General features: G+C 59.3%; 1 protein-coding gene across 3 annotated transcripts; it reads right to left on the bottom strand.

Moving 5' to 3' along the window:
- Positions 1 to 497: 497 nt before the first annotated feature.
- GIT1 (GIT ArfGAP 1) lies at positions 498 to 15,800 on the bottom strand. 3 transcript variants are annotated; one of them, XM_023556229.2, is made up of 21 exons: positions 15,676 to 15,800; positions 8,825 to 8,958; positions 8,285 to 8,397; positions 8,066 to 8,171; positions 7,413 to 7,630; positions 7,234 to 7,328; positions 6,849 to 6,891; positions 5,008 to 5,034; positions 4,775 to 4,823; positions 4,245 to 4,317; positions 3,580 to 3,677; positions 3,045 to 3,156; positions 2,808 to 2,941; positions 2,457 to 2,609; positions 2,137 to 2,367; positions 1,999 to 2,052; positions 1,774 to 1,860; positions 1,555 to 1,628; positions 1,237 to 1,419; positions 1,053 to 1,116; positions 498 to 902 (listed from the first exon to the last, which is right to left on the bottom strand). In XM_023556229.2, exons 1-21 carry the CDS (start codon positions 15,725 to 15,727, stop codon positions 690 to 692), a joined length of 2,313 nt encoding a protein of 770 aa, XP_023411997.1. In that variant the 5' UTR covers positions 15,728 to 15,800; the 3' UTR covers positions 498 to 689. The 3 variants fall into 3 exon arrangements, with proteins under 3 accessions (XP_023411997.1, XP_023411998.1, XP_003416792.1); XM_023556230.2 differs by having other exon boundaries at positions 2,502 to 2,609; positions 15,676 to 15,777; XM_003416744.3 differs by lacking the exon at positions 5,008 to 5,034 and having other exon boundaries at positions 15,676 to 15,777.
- Positions 15,801 to 19,755: the final 3,955 nt, after the last annotated feature.

The raw sequence follows: 19,755 nt of genomic DNA on the forward strand, positions 1-19,755 counted from the left end.
ACCCCTCACAGAAACCCAGACGGACCAGGCCTCCGGAACGGCACTGCCGCCCCGCACACTCACACAGGCACTCAGGGACACTCAGTTACCACAAAGTTAAAATTAAGGGATGGAAGAGAGACAAGAGAGAGGGAAAGAAAAAAAAAAAAGATTTTTTCCAGTGTTTGCTGCTGGGGCCCCCAGCACACAGGGTGGGGCCGTTTGGCATTAAAGAATGAGAGCAGCAGGGGGGCTGGTGGCTACAGGGCAGGGACATTCAGAGATTATGTACACAGGAGGGCGATGCCCCCGCTCAGCCCCAGTAGGGCTGAACTGGCTCATGGGGGTGGGGTGCATGTAGGGGGAGCTGCCCCAGTTGGAGTGTCCCCACCCTGACCCTTTGCTGAGGGTGCCCTGGAGAGCAAGGGGTTGGGAGTGATGCCTTCCAGGCCCCTGCACGCTAGAAGGGGAGGAGATGTTATGTACAGGGGAGAAGTGCATGGAATGTGGGGGACAGAAGCTCCTGCCACCCCACCTCCCCATCCTTGGGGCTTGAGGGGTTGGGCACCAGGGCGCCTGGCTGCCAGGGGAGCAGCGCAGCCTAAGGGCACTTGTGCCGGCGGCTCTGTTGGGGTGGGATTAGTGTCTGGAGTGGCCCTGCTCCCGTGGCCAATGAGGTCCCAGGGTGTGGGTGAGAGCGTAGGGAGTGGTCACTGCTTCTTCTCTCGGGTGGTGATAGTGACCAGCTGTTTGGCAGCCTTGGCGATGTCATAAGCGCACTGGATCACCTGCTGAGTCAGCAGCTGGAAGTCCACAGGGGCCCCAGGCTCCGGGGGCACTGTCTTCCGGCACTCGCTTTGCAGCCGGTAGGCGCTGGCATTGAGCAGCCGCAGTGAGCTACGTACCGGCTCCAGGGCTGGCCTCTGGAGGGAAGCGGGGAGGGAGGCTGGGCCTTGGAGTTCAAGCTATGAGCCAAGACCATGGCCCAGCGTGTCCATTTCTCCACCCCGGTAGCCATCAGACCTGCCCTGCCCTGGGCCCTCCCACTCCTGCTCCTCTCTCTGGCCCTGTACCTTTGGGAAGAGAGAGGCCATCTCGGTCACAGCCAAGTGGATCTTCTCTGAGCAGGGCACAAAGCTGTGGTGGGGGGTATAAATGAGAGGGGCTCTCAAAGAAGGCTCCTGGGGACAGTGGGACACTGGCTGCTCTCCCACTGTCTGCACTGCCTCAAGCCAGTAAGCCTGCCCCCACCCATACCTGTCATGCTTGAATTCCTGGGCAGCCCGCAACAATTCCTGAATGTTTTTGGTGACCTGCTCCGTCTTCAGGATGACATCCTCTGTGCTGGGAAGCCCAGGGTCCAAGTCTTCATCCAGGCTTTCCAACTCTGGATGGAAATCTTCCTCCTTGCCCAGTTCTAGAAACCTCTTCCCTTCCAGTCTGAGACCAGGGGTGGGAAAGAGACATCCCGGCTGTGGGGCTGGTCGCCTACACCCTCAGACACCCTGGGGCCCTCTCAGCCTCCTCCCCTCAGGGTGCGAGTAGGGCTGGGGATGAGACCTAAGAGTGCCTCACCCAAGCAGTGGGTCCCCACTTTGTGTGTTCTCATAGTCGCTGTCTGCACCACTGCCATGGCGGGAAAGCTTGCTCTGGGGGGTGTAGGGGAAGGGGCCGTAAGTGAAATACAAGTTCTTGGACCCAGATGGCCCTCCACCCCACCCCCGCCACTCCCCTCGCCTCCCGTCCTACACACCAGTACAGCCCGTCTGTGGACACTGGGGATGGAAACGTTACCGGGTGGCGGCTTCCTTCCTGGGGGCACGACAGCAGCGGGGAGGAAGGAGTGAAGGGCACTGCTGAGGCTGACACGCCCTTCCGGATCTAAAACCCAGGACAGGGCTGGAGTCAGTCTCTCCTCAGTGAGGACAGGGACCCAGCTTCTGGCACAGAGACTGACAACCAGTGGAGGCTCGGAGCATCTTTGCGGAAATGGCCCTACCTTCCCCAGGTCCTGCTTACCCGGTAAAGGCCAGACGGCACATGCACTGAATAGATGGTGTCATCCTCCAGCTCCTGGGGGGAGGGGCACAGCAGGTGTCATGTGGGCCCCTGAGTTGCCCCCAACCCTCCACCCGACTTGAGACCATAAGAGCTCACAGCGCTGTGGTAAGGCTGTAGCCGCGTGGTAAGCTCGTCCCCAGGTGGGCCCCCAAAGGGCTTCAGGGCGGAGCCTGGTTCATACATGGAGAAGGCCTGGCGATCCCTGCGGTGGGCACTCCCACCAGGACCCACAGTGGAGTGTTCTGCCCTTTCACTGGGGAGGGGGGGTGCAGGCACAGGCCCCGACTGCTGCCGGATCTGCAGGTTTTCTGCCTGTAGCTTGTGGATCTACGAGCAGCCGCACATGGTGGTGTCAGAAACTCCGGTCCAGGCAGGGCCCCCCCAGCCCCCGCTCCCACCGAGGCTGCAGCCCTCACCTCCCTCTGCAGCCTCCGCAGCTCATCACTCAAGCTACTATTGACCTTCATGAGCTGCTGCACCTTTGCCTCGGAGGTAGCCAGGGCCTTCTTCAGCTCCAGGTATTCCTGCAGCGTCACGGCCCCATCGGACAAGTCTGAGGAGTCTATGCTCTGCAGAGTGGGACATAAGCCCGTTAGCCATTGGGGCAGGGAACCGGTGCCCTCAGGGGAATGCCATTGAGGCTGTGACCAGTCCGCTTGTCCCCAGAGCTCCTGGGGTACAAGAAGATGGCGCTGAGCCACAACGGAGGGGTGGGCCCAAGACAAAGGAATGGTCGGGGCCAGGCCAGGGAGGGGCAGCACTCAGACCCGGGCACGGTTGTTCCGAGTGGCGCTTGCACTGCGTAGGGGCTCCTGGTCCGTGTCCTCGTCGGAAGCCACACTGTCGTAGTCGTGCTGGTCGTCGAGGTCACTCTGGCTCCGTGCGGAGAGCTCAAGGTTGTCTGAGGACACAAGGCTGTCACTCAGGGGTCATGCCATCCCCACCCAAAGGGAGCCAGGGAATATCCTGGATGGAGCCCACAGTCCCCCAATCCTGGCCCCCACCTGTCGGGCTGCTCAGGCTCTTGCCCTGCTGTCTTCGCTTGGCCTCGCTGAGAATGTCGATGATCAAGGTGGCAAACTCTCGAGCATTGAAGCGGGCTAACTTCTGTCTCCCCTGCAAGGCAGAAAGGGGCAGGCTGACATGAAGGGGCCCCTTGCGGCTGACACATGAGGTGGAGACAAGGCAGCAAGGCAGTTCCCGAGTATCCAATTCAACCACAGCCAGCTTCACTCTGCCAATCCTCCATGGCCACCTCCAGGGTGGGGGGCGGGGAAGGATACAGATTCAGGGTGGCTAGGGAGCTCTTATGAAGGGGCTGGAACCCCTAGAGCCTGTTCACCAAGAGCTCAAAAGGATAGCCTCTTCCTCATTCCCGAATCCCATGCCAACTAGGCCCTGAGGGAGGCCTCAGCCAGGGGTAGAGAAGCTGGCCCAGGACCCAACCCAGACAACAGCAGCAGCAGGTGAGGAAGGTCAGGGCTCACAGAGCGACAACCCCAGCAGGAGACTGCCTCAGGCCCCCACCCAACCCCTCACCTGATTCCGTGTGGCTGAGTACTCGGGGTTCACAGGCAGGAAAGGCACAGCACTGCGCTCTGTCACCAGGGTGCTGTGGTTTTGGGTTGCCAGCCATACTGTGGGGGAGGGGCAGGGAGAAGCTTGCCCGCAGTGGCCAGGTGCCACTCACGGCGCGAGGGAGGGGGGCCTTCCTAGCTCCTCCCCACATCCACAGTGCATAGGAGTTCAAAACGGAGGTGGTCTTGAGGTGTGCGAGGCTCAAAGCTCAGCTGGGTCGGGAGAAGACTGGGAAGGCCAGCTGTAGAACTGACAAGCAGGGCAGAACAAGGCAACTCCCTTCCACCAGCCCAACACAGAGTTTGGGCTAGAGTCTGGCTGTGGCCAGGGAGGAGTGATGTAGGGGGCGGGGCAGGACCAGGAAAGAGCCAGAGTGGGAGGGTGACTGGAGCTGAGATTGGGGGTGGGGGGTGGGCTGACAAGCTGGCTGCCTCCAGCTCAGCACTCTGCCTGGCTGGGGCCACTGCCCAGGCGGGCACACAGCTGGCAGGGCCTTAACTGCAGACCTGCTGAGCAGCCCAACCCCACACCCAGGCACCCTTCTCAGCCCCAGAAACCCAAACCAGGCCCTGGCCCCTCCCTAGCAGGGTAGGCACCCCAAAGCCACAAACAGCCTCCAAGCTCACCTGCGTCATTTTCTCTTCGATCCACCTCGTCGTACACATCCATGGCGAGTTCCTCAAAAAGCCGGTTGCTGAGCTGGAGGCAGAGTGGGGGCTCTGTGAGATGAACCCCCCTCCAGCCTGTTCCAATAAGGCCAGCTCACTAGAAAGTCCTAGGACATGGGGAATGGCTTGTGTCCCTGGTGTCATCTAGCTCCCAGTCTCAGAACCAGAAATTGGGGTGGTGATCTATGTGCCATGCTCCAAGGTGGGAGAGGACAGAGGGAGGCCAGAGCAGCTAATTCCCTCACAGGTTGGAGGTGGAGGTAGGGCCCTGGGAGCCCTAACACTTCAGGGGGCAGAGCCAGGGTCAAACACACACAGGTGGAGAGATTGAGAAGAGACTGATGAGGCTAGAGTAAAGGGCAGGAAGAGTGCCAGGCCAGAGATTTGGAAAAGGGCATCAGGTCAGAGCATATCTAGGACAAGCCATGAGAAAGGGGGAGCAGGAACAGTTGGGGGTTAACACCAACGAGGGCTCTGAGGAGATTTACCGCCTGCAGCTTTTTCTTGGCAGCTTTGGCCAGCTCAGACAGGTCCAGGCTGTGGACAGAGGAGGGAGACAGTGGGGAGAGAGAGGCCAGATGTGAGAGGTGGCCTGGCCCCCACCAATGACCTCCCAAACACACAGGGACCCCAGGGAGACAACACTCCAGATGCAACATACCACACGCCTCCCTGCCCCACCCAACCTCCAAAGCCCGCACCACTGGCAGGCATGATATACCTCTGAGACATGCACTTTTGCCGAGATCTAAGTCCAAAGGAAGGCAGCAGAAGGAAGAACAGGACAGAGGCAGCAATTACCCAGGAGCAGGGCAGCACACGCCTTCCCACACCAGCTCAGACCCATCTCCATCCACATACCCAACCCCGAGTGCACAAAACTGCCCTCATCTTCCCCCCAACCAGCCCCTCCTCCTGCTCGTGCTTCCTCTCCATTTGTGGCACCACCCTTCACCCAGCACAAGGGTCAGTACACACCTGAGAGTCACCTGACACCTTCCACACCCTCAGTCCTGTGTCTGCTCCCCATATCCCGCCATCATCCACTCTTGCCTCAGCTTTTTGACACTTTCCTAAGCCATCTCCCTACTTCCTGTCTTGCCCCTACAGTGCTTCCTCCACCCAGCAGACAGGGTGATCTTTAACTGACACGACAGACTATACTACCCTTGCCTTAAAACACTTTAGCAGTGACAGCTGTGTACGGCTCCCTCCAAAAGCTCTGTTACGACGTAATGTGCTAAGTGCTTTGCATGCACTATCTTATTTAACCTTCTCAACAGCCCTGAAATACAGGTGCGGTCATCTCCATTTCATAGGTGAGGCAGTCAAGGCTCAGGGTGCTCAAGCAGCCTGTCTCAGGTCACACAGATACCTCCATACATCTGTTCTCAGGACCCCTCTGCCCTTGGGATGAATAACTTTTGCCCAGGTGCACAGAGCCCGCCACGCTCCTGCCTGCCTCCATCCCAGCCCTGCTCCCGGGATTCCCTGCCTCCCACCTTCGGCTCCAGCTGCACGGGCGGCCTGCGGCAGTTCCTGGCACAGCATTTCTAACCTCTATGCCTTTGCCTCTCTAGCTGCGCTCCCCACACTGGACTCTAATTGTCTGCTGACTATGCCGCCTTCTGCTCTAGACTGGGAGCTCCTCAAGGGCAGGGTTCACCACGTCTGTATTATCTCCGTGCCTCCAGTGCCCAGCACAGCAGCTGGCACTGGGAAGATGCTCAGTTAACATTTCATTGAGCACAGGGCCATATGTGTTTGTCTTCATAGGCATGAGTGTACACACACACACCCCCGGGGCAGAACCAGACCAGAGAAAGGAGAGAAGAGTCTTAAGGTCTCAAAACAGAAGAGGTCTGAATTTAGGGATACAAGGTGGCCAGGCCTGACCATCCCCAGCTGTCCACACAGACCTCTGGGGAGGGACAGAGCCTCCTCTCTCCAGATTCAAGCCAGCACGCACAGCCTGGCATGAAGACGTGGCCATCACAGAAGTGGCCACCAGGTGGCGCAAGCAGCCACCTTGTGAGCTGGACAAGTGGTCGGTGGTATCCAGTTGCCTGGGCACCTGGGGCCTCTCAGATCAGAGGCATAAACACCTCATTCCCTCCTTTCCCTCCCCCGCCCCGCAAGGCCGTGCAACCTTCAGAGGCCTGTTCACGAGTCCCAAAGCTACTCGAATCTTTTCACAGAAGCAGCTTGTCTAAAGACTTCACAGCATGCTCAGTGCCAATGAAGCAGAGCCCGATACCTGCCCTCCCTTCCAGAGGTCTTTCCTGGCACCCAGGCCCTCCATGTTCTTGACAGGAATGGGGCACAGACTGCGCTGGTGATGTACTGAGCTAGATGGAATTTCCACCTGCTTTTTTGGGGCCCAGGATTAGAGTGAGGTCTGGGCTATGAAAGGCCTGTGCCTCTAGCCCCTGGGAATTGGGTGGTGGGGACTCAAGCCCTTGAAGCCTGGCAGAAGGGTGAGGGCTCTGGGTACGAGGCAGCCAGCATGGCATTTGATTGCCTCCGGGAGCCTCTGGGAAGGGGCATCAGGTGGGCACTCACCTGTCAGCCATCTGTGGGATGATGTAATGCCCATTCTTGTGATCTGAACAAAAATAAAAATGCCAAGTCACTGGTGCTGGGTAGCCTCAGCAGCTGGGAGCCCACCTCACTGCCCTGAGCAGGGGTTGGCACTCAGAAGTATCAGTGGGAAAGGGAGGACAGGCCATCTCCAAGAGCTCTGGGAGCTCGCTGGAAGTTATGCCCACCCCCATCCCCGAGCCCCATGAACTGTAGCCCAGAGCCTGCAGCAATTCCACAGGAGCTAGTTGCCTAGCAACACTGTTTCCCAGCCAGCTTTGTCACCATGGCACCTGCTGCTGGGTGTGTCTGGGTCCCACCTGCCCGCCCCAGCCAGGCCCGCCGCCCCACCCTGCACTCTGCTTACCCGGCTTGCGTCCACAGAGGTAAAAGGCCAACCGGTCAGTGAGCTCATACTGGCACTCGACTAGCCTTTCCGCCAGCTCATGGTGCCCCGCCTGCCTGTGGGGAGGGGCATGGCTCAGCCCTGAAGCAGTAGCCCACACCCCCTGCCCACCCAAGCCTAACCCGCCTGCTGACCCTCACCTGGCATAGTCAATGGGTGTGCGGCCGTTAACGTCAGGGGAGCCAGGGTCAGCTCCATAAACTACGAGCAGCTCGGCCTGCAGTGTCTGCCCCGCCTTGGCGGCCACGTGCAGAGGTGTGGTACCCTTCTCGGGGTGGAAGAAGTTGGCCTGGGCGCCTAGGGACAGCAGGCGCAGACACGTCTCCAAGTTGCCCGTCCGCACGCTTGAGTGCAGTTGCTGCAAGGAGCAGAGCACACAACAAATACACAAGGGGCACTCCCTACACTGTACCTAGAGCAGGCAGCTCCTGGGGCACCTACCAGCTCCTAGGGGCCCAGGTAAAATCAGGTTGTGCCAGGGAGGACAAAGGGCTTCCCACTGAGAGATAATGCCAGTAGTTAAAAATAGCTGCTGCCAGTCATCATCTGCCACGTGCTGGGTGCTCTGATTGGAACAGATACTGTCTATGACATAGATGCTATTACTCTGCTGCCATTTTACAGATAAGGAAACTGAGGCTCTGCAAGGCTAAACAGCTGCCTTGAGTTTTCATAGCATCTGAGTGGCAAAGCTGGGTCTTGGGCTCAGTGGTGACCAAGGAGAGGCCTTCAGGGTGTTGTGTGAGGCAAGAAGAGGAAAAACCCACCCACTTCATCCTGGGGCCCCTCAAACCTTGCTGAGGTCTTTAGCAGTGACCCCGTCATCGTCCCGACAGGGAAGCTTGTGCACAAATGCCAGCATCTGGTACTTGGCCCTGATGAACTCAGACTTGATAGGGCTGCATGGGGCACACGGAGAAATGGGGAGCAGGGTGGGAGAGGCTGGTCACTCGGCCACCTCCCAGGCCCAGACTGTGCCACCGCTGCCCACCACCCCTGCAACTCCACTCACTGCACTTTGTCTTGGGGGTTGGCTTTGCGTCGGCCGCTCTGCACTTGTGCGGGGTCCAGCAGGGAGTGCTCCCAGATGGAGTTGGCCCCGTTGCTGGCGAGCGTGTGCACCATCTGCAGGGGACAGATGCCAAGTGACAGAGTGCCCACTGCAGCCCAGCATGGCTAGAAACAGGACCAAGGGGACCTACTGTGTGCCTGGCACCATCACACCTCAATCCAGTCACGCCACCCTAGGGCACGAATCCTATTTAGCACTCCCAGTCACGTGGTGAGTATGGCAAAGCTCAGAGAGGTTAAGCACCTGGCTCAGCATTACAGGGCCAGGCTGGTAAAGGGCATGCCTCTAGTGCTGGAAGCCTTCTCTCTGTGGGGTGAGCAGATGGATCAAAAGTGCCAGGGTCAGGCTCTGCCCAGGGTGGGTGCGACCACTGGAAGCTGCAGATTTCAGCCGGTTGTGCATGGGGGTGTGGGGAAATGTGCTGGAGCTGGGTACCCTCAGTCTACAGGGAAGGAAGAACGACCCGGCCCGGCCCCATACCTGCAGCAGCGTGGGAGGCCAGGCGCTGTGGCGAAGATGCTTGACGATGGAGATGTGGCGCCCGAGGCTCCGGTGCACGCTACAGCACTCGTCACACACCAGCACACCCCTGCTGATGGAGGCCCAGCCCGGGTCTGCCAGGGACGGAACAAAGGTCGGCCATAGCCAGGCCATGGGGAGATGTCAGGCTCCTGAGCACCCGTCCTGGGCCTGCACTATGCTTAACACTTCAAACACATTCACTCACTCAGTCCCCACCAGCCAACAAGATGGGAACCATCACTACCGTCCAGGTTACCAGTTGCCATCAAGTTGACCCGGAGGCAGGGCAACCCCACATGTGTCAGAGCAGATCCGTGCTCCATAGTTTTCTTTTCTTTAATTTGTTTTGTTGCTGTTGTAGAGAATATCACAGCAAAACGTACACCAATTCAACCATTTCTGCATGTACAATTCAGGGACACTGATTACATTCTTAGAGTTGTGCAACCATTCTCACCCTCCTTTTCTGAGTTGTTCCTCCCTCATTCGCAGAAACTCGCTGCCTGCTAAGGTTCCTATCTAATCTCTCGGGTTGCTGTTGTCACTTTGATCCCACAGAGATAGTTCTTAAAAAAGTATAATGCTCAAGGCAGACTTTTTTTTTTTTTTCCACTAGTTAAGCTAACCTACTGTTTGGTTTTAAGATGACTTTAGGGGATATTTTTGGTTTAAATCTTAAAGATTATCTCAGGACAATAGTTTCAGTGGTTCATCTAGCCCCCATCGCTCCAGAAAGTCGGGAATCCGTGAGAATCTGAAATTCTGTTCTGCATTTTCCCCGTTTTGATTAGGATTCCATAGGGTTTTTAATGACTGGTTTTTCAGAAGCAGATCACCAGGCCCTTCTGCCAAGGTGCCTCTGGGTAGACTCAAACCTCCAACCTTTTGGTTAGCAGCTGAGCGTGTTAACTGCTTGCAACACCCAGGGACTCCTACACCTGGGTTTCAAAAACTAAACCTGCTGATATTGAGTTGATTCCGACTCAGAAAGACCCCACGTGTTACAGAGTAGAACTGAGTTCCATAGTTTTCCTGGTTATAATCTTTATGGAAGCTGAAAGCCAGGCCTTTTTTCTGCAGCACTGTTGGGTGGGTTCAAACCTTCTTATAGCCAAGTGCAAGCCATATGTGCCACCCAGGCACCTTTACCCAGGTTATCAATGAGGTAGAAGGGGTTTTCCGAACAGCACACAGCTAGGGGCTGACAGAGTGTGCCTTTTCCTACACATCCTTGCCCCTCTGGGAACATGCAGCCCCCAGGGTCCACCCAGTGAGCAGAGCTTCTTGTCTTGCCAGCCCCACAGCCCTTCCCCAGGGAACAAAGCTGCTGCCCCAGCCCTTCCCCAGGGAGGCAGGAGTCCCCTAAGGAACGCTGAGCTAGTGACCCTGACATCCCTGGGCACCGCACCTGGTGACCCAGGCTGGGTCAGAGCCATATCTCTCCCACATGTAAGTTTCTGTTGGGACCACTGGCCCACCTGCCTGACCCATCTCGCCCCTCCATGGGCTCCTGCCTCTGCCCTTGCCCCCTGGCAAGCGAGGAATCCCTCCATGCCTGAGTCTTCTGCTACCGTCACTGATGGGGTAAGCCCAGCTTAAGAAGAAGGGAGGGGGCAAAAGAACCAACGTTTATCGAACATATACTATAAACCAGCTGGGTACCTTATGCATGATGCCTCTTACAATAGCCAAGTAAAGTAAGAAATGCTCTCCCTGTTTCACGGATGAGGGAAGTGGCTCAGAGAGGTTGCGTGGCTTTCTCAAGATCACACAGCTAATGAGTGGCATTGCTGGGATGTGGACCCAGGCACTTCGATGCCAGAGACCATGCCATGTCTCCCTGCTGTCCCCTTGCCCTTGCCTAGTGAAGGGGGCAGCCCAGACAGGTGAAAGCCCTGGGAGCCACTCTCCACCCCTTGGGGAGAAGTGAACTTCGGAAACAAGAATGGGTGCCAGGGCTGGGTGACAGATCCCGGGGTCCTTCTCAAGGGAGGGGAGATGCCACCCATCCCAGGCCCCTCGGGAGAAGGGGAGGAGACAGCTGCACACAACTCAGGCTGCGGAAAGGTCACAGGGAGAAAGCAGCCATTGTGTGCAGCCAGAGAGTGGGGGCAGGGAGCCTGTCTCCCAGGACACTCTGCTCTATCCAGGCCCCCGCCCAGGCTCAGGAAGCCCTGTCCTGAGGGGGTGGGCTGGCTCTCTGCCCTGCCCTGTGGCCTCCCAGGGAATCCAGAAGTGGGCTCCCACAGGGGAAGGGCAGGCTTGGGGCAATAAGAGCCTCTCCCAACCAGAAGGTGGTTCTCGGACCCTTTTCCCCTTTCCCCCAAGGCCTTCCATCAAAGTTCCCAGGAGAACTATGAGGAGACTGAGTCAAGGGCCACAGCAAGTGCACCCCCATGAGGCGTGGAAACTGGAAATGAGCCGGCTTAGCTCTTTGAGTCTAGGCCTTTAGGGGTACCCTGTACAACAGGGTGACCTCAGGTGGAGCTGAGGAAGGATTGAGACCAGAAGGGGCTACTATAAGGGAGGATGGAGAATTTCCCCTAAAGGGCAGGGCTGAGGTGGAAGCAGAAAGATGGATAAGGTGGGAACAGAGAGATGGACAAGGTGATGCCCATACACCTTCCTGGGGGGCTGATTCCAGGCCCCCAAAAAGAAGGGGTCCAACATCTATACCAAGAGGGGGAGCTCTCAGGCATACTTTTGTGTTACCTTTCCCCAAACACTGAGCTGCCCCAGGCATGGAAAGCTCCCTTCCCCCACCCCCAAACCTCACTGGGTCAGGGGTCTGCCCGCCAGCCACCTCCAGCAGCCCAGGCAGGAAGCCGGGAATGACGCAGCCCAAATTCCTCTTGTTGAAATGGTGGGGTTTCCTGTTAAGTAGGGAGCCGCCCAGGCCAGAATCATAAATGGGCCATCCTGAGGCCTCCACCCCCAGGCCTGTGGCCCCACAAGAGAAGCCAGGCCTGGAAATGTTGGTCAGATATCCAGGGCCAGTAGTCTAAGAGCCCCAGACGGATTCAGGGAACTTGGTCCAATGCATTGCTTGTAACTCCAGCCCAGCCTGGGGAGGGGTCTTCCCTCTCCTCCATGGTGGCCGTGGTAGAGGATCATGATCAGAAACAGGAAGGGCAGGCAGAGGATGCTGTCCTGGTCTGGGTCACACAGGGGTCAGCTTGGTTCTGGATGACACATATGAGAAACTCACCTTACCCTTACTAGTTTCTCCCTATGCCCACCTGGCCTTGGGCCTACCCAAGCAGGAGCCCCATCCCCCACCCCGGCTAGTTCCTAAGCAGAGGAGTAAGAAGGGTTCCTGAAAGGCAAACAGCAGTTGTATTAAGGTTAAGGGACCCTTAACCTCAGGAGATTTCTGGACCATACTCGGGGCAGAAGAGACTGGTAATGTAGAGGGCAGGGAATATGGTGCCCCCTTGGTATCCATCAACCCTCCCCCTGGGCTTCTGCCTCCACAGTCAGGATGGAGGTCTGGTATATGTAGGTAGCAGGAGGGGTCTTAGAATAATGTCAACCTGTGCCAACACCACAGAGGCCTCTACTAAGGTGAATTCATGTCCCCAGCTCACCCTCCAGTCCCAGCTGGACACAAAGAAAAAACCATTAGTGGCCTCTAGGGCCATTAGATCGCCAAATAAAGGCCAGCCTCAGCCTCCCTCACTTTTGCTCTACTGCGCCCAGGCCCAGATCCTCACTAGAGAAGTGGGAAAAGCCCACCATCTGGAAAACAGGCAGGAGTAATCCATGTGGAGAGACGCCAGTATGGCTGTTACTTTGAGGGGGCACTGCTGGAGGAAGACACGAGGAACTGGAGTCCTGAATATGCTCTGTGTCTTGATTAGAGTGGTGATTACACCGGCATACACACGCACCAACAAACATACATCAGGCTGAACACGTACAGCGCAGGCATTTTACCATATACACGTTACCGCTCGGTAAAAAAGGGAAAAAAGCCCACAATTCACCCCATTCCTCCATCTGTGTTGTTAAGAGACAACTGAGCCTGCAGGTTGTCCCGTAACATGTCACCAGCTGGTGGCCAGCCTTGCTCACTCGAGGTGCCCATAGAATGGGCATCTTCATCTCTGTGTCCAGGGCTGCCATAGTGGAAAGGTCAAGATGATTGGCCCATGGGTCAGGAGTAGGCCCCTGAGAGCTGGGCTGGGGCTGTGTGGCAGAGTAGGTGGAGGAGGAGGAATGGGGAACACTTCCCAACCCCTGCCCCTCTTGCGGAGTCTCAAGGGCAGGCAGGGATGTGCCTGGCAAGAGAGCAGCCATGCCATGTTCAGCTGCTTTGCCACATATTCACGCTGGTCCCCTGTGCCCAGAACTGAAAGCAGAGGAAGGACAGGTCCTTTAGGCTGTACCTCATCTTTCACCTCCATGCCCCCTAAAATTAGCCAACCACAAAAAGACCACCACCCCACCCCCAGGCTGTACTGCAGGGCTCCTATCACATTGATGAGTCTGTGACCCTGGGCGGGAAGTGCACAACCAAGGCTTGGCCCTGGGCCTGGACTCCAGATTGCCGGGTATCCTTAGCTCTTACCTGGGCTGCTATGGTACCTGGAGAATACCCTCCATGCCAGGACTAATGTTGTACAGTGGGAGTACGGGATAGTCCCAAGCAGCCAGCCCGGGTCCTGACAAGCATCCAAACACCTGGGGAGTGCCTGCTATGTGCCAGACACCATAGTAGGTGCCAAGGTGCGGTGGTAAGACTGGCAGCACTCTGCCCACCTCACCATCCTCACTTTCTCATCACCTGCCTCTTCCTGACCTATATTCTGGTTCAGGGGGAAAGGAGGTACCTGGGGCACAAATATTTCTGTCAGGGTCAAGGACTGAGGACACACCAGCTTCCCACCACTCCTCCCCAGCCTACTGGGCACCCAGAGACTTCAGGCAAGTACTCAGATGCAGTGGAGAAAGGACAACTGCATTGCTGACGCTTCCCTCCGTCCCTCTGCCCCAGGGTCAGGACCGCAGACTTGGAGATGGGGCTCCTACTCGTGGCAACGTTACGCACAGCAGAAAAAAAAGTTGCTCAGTCCTGAATCATCTCCATGATCTTTCATGTGTTTGAGCCCATTACTAAGATTATTGTGTTGATCCATCCTGTTGAGAAATTTCTGGAGATGGGAGGACCCTCAAAAACTATTTCTAGTCAAATTTCTTTGCCTTACAGCTGAAGAAACTGAGGCCCAGAGTGACGGAAGTCTAGTCAAGGGTTACAGAGTAAGCTGGAAACAAAGGCAACTCTAAAATCCAGGCTCCCCTTAAGGGTCACCACTAAGCTCCCCACAGTGCTTCTTGGTGCCCCACACTATGCCCACCCAGTAGAGATGGCAAATAGCCTGGGACAAACAAAAGACAAGCTCTCCTCTTAGCCCTTCCATCCCTCAATCTGCCCGCAGCTGGGGGGAAGGGGTTATAGTTTTCAGTCAAAAAAGGGCAATGGCACCCTACCCGATAGCTCCTCCAGGGCCCTCCAGACCATTACATTCCCCCAGAGGAGGCCTCAGGGTCATAAGCACCCACAAAGCCCTCATGCCTGTGCCCTGACAGGCATGCACCATTTCTAAACACTCTAGCTTGGTGCAACGGGAACCACCAGAACATCTGTGGGGCTCAACCTGTTGGGGTTCCGCCCAAGGGGTGGCTGGAAGTTACGAGCACACAGAACATCATCTCACACCCACACCCTGAATTGTGCCTGCTGTCACCCTGGAGTTCAGAGACTCCTGAGCCTTCTCAGGAAGACAGCTCCTTTTCTAAAGAGAACGGACAAGTGTCAGGGCTTCCTTCCCCGGGCTAGCTGCTGAGCTCCAGCACAAGCACATCAGAAAGGAGCAGCTTCTGAGGTCACTGCCCCTCACTTCCTCAGGAGGCCGGGGGGTTCACACTAGCCAGAACCCAACTCTGCTGGGAAGGGAAACACCTCAGTATACACAGCCAGGAAGCAGGCCAGGAAGCCAACCTGATTCTGGGAATTTGGCACCCCTTGCCACTGCCCCCTACCTGATCCTGGTCAGATCCTGACTAGGGGGCTGGGAGGGGTCTGTGCCCAGGCCGGGACAGTTCCAAGCCCACCTTCCCAAGTAGGCCTCACTGGTGAGCAGGAAAAGCCGAGTCCAGCTGTTTCCAGTCACCAGCAGACCTACGATGTCTCCAGGGAAGATGCCCAGGCTCGGACTGACCCTGAACACCAGGCCTTACAGGGGGCCCCAGCCTTAGGAGCCAGAGGCAGGGAGCCCTAGGAGTAACCACCCCTCATCTGTTCCTGAGGAAACAGTACCAGGGCCCCACCGCACATCAACCCAGCTCTCTGCCCCTTGCCCTCGCCACCCCGGCGGGAGCGCAGACCATGCGAGCAGCAGGTGCAAGGCGCGGGGGTGGCACTGAGATGACACAAACCACCCTCGCCCTCACCTTCGAAATCCTCCGGGCCTTCGCCACAGCCCTCCTGCCACCCCAGGCTGGAGCTTCCGTTTGGATACTGAGATGGAGGTGGGGGGGGGACAGCTAGCTGCCCGCCTCCCTCAGGCTGAGGGGTGGGAGGAGGCGCCGGGAACGTCCTTCCCCGATTGTCCACGGACGCGAGGGGACAGGGGGCCCCCAGGCCGGCCCACCTGCCAAAGACGCGGCTCCGCAGTGGCCCGGGCGGGGACGAGGCCAGAGGCCGCAGCCCCCCGCCCCACCCTCCGGCCCCGCACGACGCTCCCGCCAGGCCCCGGCGCCCGCCCGGCGGCGGCCTCTGTGCGCGGTCCCGCCCCCGGTCCGCTTACCCAGTGCGCTGCAGTCCGCACACACCTCCGCTCGTGGCCCCTTCCGGGACATCCTCAGCGGCGAGGCGGCCGCAGCCCTCTGGGCCAGCGTGGGGGGCGCGGGCGGCGGGCCCGGGCGGCGGCGGTGGCCCCTGCTCCCTGGCCCGGCTCCCGCAAGGCCCCGGCTAGGCTCCGCGCGCCCGGCCAACCGTTCGCCGCTGGGGCCGGCCCGGAACCCGCGGTGCCCGCCCGCTCGCCCTCGGGCGCCCTCCGCCCCGCGCCGCCCCGCGCCGCCCCGCCGCCGCTCGCCGCTCGCTCTCTCCGCCCCCTACGCGGCTCCGGGCCGCTCCTGCAGGAAGCGGCGCAGGCCCTGCCCACCGGGGGAGGGGCAGCCCACCCCGCCGCCCGGCCCGGCCCGCCCCGCCGCGCCTCCCGGAGAAAGGAAGCCGGGAGCGCGGGCGGCAGCGGGCGGGGCCGCTTAAAGGGGCCGCGGTCCCTCGGCCTCGCCTGCGGCCCCCGCATCTGCTCCGGCGGCCCCCAGGCCCAGAGGCAGTCGGTGTGAGTCAACCTCGCAGCCGCATTCCCTACGCTTTTGGGCGGAGGGTGGCCTAGGGACGGTGAGCTGGGTTAGGTTAGGGGCTAGGGAAGAGGGAAGGCCTGGAGGCCGATGCCCCCTCCCGGTCAAAGAGCTGTGGCTTGGCGTACCCGCTCCTCTCAGGTTGGGGTGAGGTGTGCGTCTTGCTGGCCCCCATGTGCCCACGCCCGTGTGCCAGTGTGTATGTGTGGTCATACTCTTGCTGAGTGCACCACCCCCTCCCCCCGCCAACAATATGGACGCCCAGGTGCAAGAGAGGTCAAGCAGTGTATCCCCCTGCCTCCGGGCTAAAAATACCTTTATCACTCCCTCCGTGCTTTCACCCGGAAAGGAATAAATTGGGATGCTTTTAAAGACCTCCCAGGAGGTGACCACTGTGCCTTGTGTGCGGAATAGCCCCTTGTCACCCGTCGTGTATACCTCCATCACAAGTGCGTCTAGGGTGTGCGTACAACATACACGGACCGTTTCTTGTGACGGTCTTTCTTCCCATACTTGTCACCGAGACATGGCAGGCAGGCCCGAGGGGGGAGGCGGGGGACAGGGAGCCGAGGCGCAGGCCGCACGTGGGCGCAACCCCGCACTGAGCATGCTCCCCGGTACACGTGTGCCCCGCGTGCACCCAGCCCCCAGCCCTGCAGCGGCACAAGGCCAAGGCCCTCGGCTTGTGAGCAGAGGGTCGGGGGTGCGGAGGACCAAACTTGGGGACCAGATCTGCGGTGGCAAGGTTAAGGGAGGGCTTCCCCAGTGGCCGGGCGTTCTCGGTAACCAGGACGGGAAGGGAGCCTTTGAGCAGGCGTGACCGAGTTGGTCGATTTCTCCCAGCGGTGCCCGAGCAGCAGTGACTTGTGGGTGGGCAGGCTGCTTCCCTGGGGGAGACAAGTAATGCTCATGAGTCACACCACCCGAAATACACGCAAAGCTGCCTCCATCGCCTTTCGCTGCAACCCAGATTGACAAGTTTGTTTGAAATCGCGATCCACGGGTATATTTATAATCGCACCTTAAAAAAACCTTCTTGCAGGCCTCTCCTCCCCCCTGCCAGCAGCTCAGCTGCCGGGGCTTTCTGTAAGCAAAGATACCTCGCGGGGCTGGAGTGTGTCAGGAGGGGACACCACCTGCCGCCCCATGCTGCGTCGGCATGGAGGAGTCCGCGGGCTGAGTGGCCCCAGGTCAGGCGGCCGGAGGAGCTGCCTGGCCGCCTGGATCCGGCACGCAGCCCACGAGCGGGGCCCGCCGCTTCACCCCCGATCGACCCTCAGCTAAGAAATTTCATTTATTAAATGTCGAGGTGGCTCCTGGCAGCCGGGCCGCTGGGCTTTGTTTCTCTGGTGTGTGGGTGCGTTTCGAGCACGTGGCAGCCGGAGCGCGCAGGCCAGAGGGAAAGCCGGCCTCAGTTTACTGTCCACGATCGCCTAGAAAAGAGAGCCCGCTGCCCAGGGGGCGGCCCTCCCCGCCCCCCCCCCCCCCGGCTGATTCCCTTCCTTGGGCTCCAGGGCCTTCCAGGGAAGTAGACTGATTGACCTCGCTTCCCGCCCCATCTCCAGGTTGGCCCGGGGACCACCTGGGAGTGGCCCAGGCACCGATCCACTCTCCAAACTTTGTTTCGGAAACCCCGAGCCCCTGCACAGCCGAGTTTCTGGGATTGGGGTAAGGGAGAAAAGAGTTTCTGGATTTCCCTATGTCACCACTACCCGAAGCAGGGCAACTAAAAGAAAATGAGACACAAGGTTCTTAAAACAATTTAATGAGGAAATGTACAAGAATCCTCACGGCCACTCCTGGCCGCCCCTCCCCGCGGCCTAGCCCCCCTCCCCAGCTCTGGCCGCCGCCACGACACTCTGCTGACCCCTTGTGGCCGAGGTGGGCCGCGGCCTCTGGCGGCCGGAGACGCCAACTGGCTCCTCCCAGGCTGGAGAAGCTGCGAGGCACTGCGCTCCTCCCTCATCTCTTCCCGCCGGGGCCTGGCACCGCAGGGTGTGGAGGAGGGAGAGGAGAGCACACAAAAACCTGAGAGAGGCGCGGAGAGTTTGCAAGCATTTGCTGGCACCTCCCACACAAACACATCTTGGGTTGTTGTTGTTCAAGGTGGGGGGGGGGGCTGGCGTGGAATCCCTCATTCCTGCCTTATTCTAAGGTGGGCTCAAGAAGGCACCGTGCCTGGTCCTGCCACCTGTCACAGTCGGCCTGGTTGGCGGAGGGAGGCGCCGTTTTGAGGGCAGTTACTATCCTTAGCTCACCCAAGGAGGTAGTATCCAGAGGCTCATTTTAGAGGTGAGTGGCCTCGTAAACTCAGAAATATTAAGCAATTTGAGTTAGTCTGAATTAGAGCTCAGGTCTTTCTGACATCACAGCCCCGCCTCTCCCGGCCTGGGGCCGAGCCTCCAGGTCCTTCCAGCCCTGACAACAGGCAGCCCCAGAAGCCAATTCCACACTTACCACACCCTCTGCTGGGCCGGTTCTGGAAGGGCCTCTCTGCCCTGGGGTCACCCAGGGAGGAGACAGTCTCTGGAATCGGCTACTTCCTCTCCTGAGGGGACCCCATGGGGTGGGGTGGGGAGCTGCCACCTGCTGCTTTCCCTGCTCAACTCCACTCTAGTCCTAGTTGAGGACAGTGCTGGGGGGGGGGTGACCTCACCTGCGTGGACATTTTCTTTCCAATGTCAAGTGTGCAAGATGGAGTTGAATGTTCTAAGAAGGCAGGGAGGATTCCTAAGAAAAATCTCAGGTGCCAGACCCCTCGCTGCCCCAATGACCCTTAGTACAGATGCCCTGCACCCTTCTCGGGGATCCTGCATCAGCCGCTCTCTTCTGGGTATCTGGATTCATGCTCACAGTCCCTGGAACCCACGCTCAATCCTGAAGGCCACACACCGCCCTTCCCTCAATGTTCAAGGGAGCTCTGCAGCCCCTCCGACCCCCAACAAAGGGCAAAATCAAGTGGGTGGGGGTGCCCCCAGCCCACCTGGCGTCAGGACGCTGCTCCCGTTTCTGTCAGGCCTGGCTCCTCCCCAGCCCTTTCCTGGGAGCAGGAGGACAGTGTGGTACCCTCCCTGGTCCCCTGTCACCCCCAACTCCACAAGGCAGACTACAAGCCCCATGATGCCGCGGGGCCGGGCTACAACAAGCTCTGCCCTGGGTACCCGGGTCCCCCTCCTCTCTCCTTCGCATCCCCACATCCCTCGCCGGCCGCTGGGGCTGAGGGCCGGGCTATGCGGCTGCGAGGAGCCGGGGGCTGCGGGCGCACGTCCCTGCGGCGGCGGCGTCCCCGGGGCCGGCGCCCCGTGCGCCCCCGCGCCCGCTGCGGGCGCCTGCTCCCTCCGCCGAGCGGCGTCTTTGTGTGCGGGGGTGTGGGAGGCGAGGCGCGAGCCCGCGCCGCGCAGCCGAGTGCCCGCTCCCTCTCCGGGCGGGTGGGGGCCTCTCCGCGCCTCCTCGCGAGGACGCCCGCCGCCCGCACCGCGCCGGGCGCGCCGCCCCCGCCCGCCGGCGCCGCTCGCACATGCCCG

Source organism: Loxodonta africana, chromosome 18 (genome assembly GCF_030014295.1).
Source record: "Loxodonta africana isolate mLoxAfr1 chromosome 18, mLoxAfr1.hap2, whole genome shotgun sequence".
NCBI lineage: Eukaryota > Metazoa > Chordata > Mammalia > Proboscidea > Elephantidae > Loxodonta > Loxodonta africana.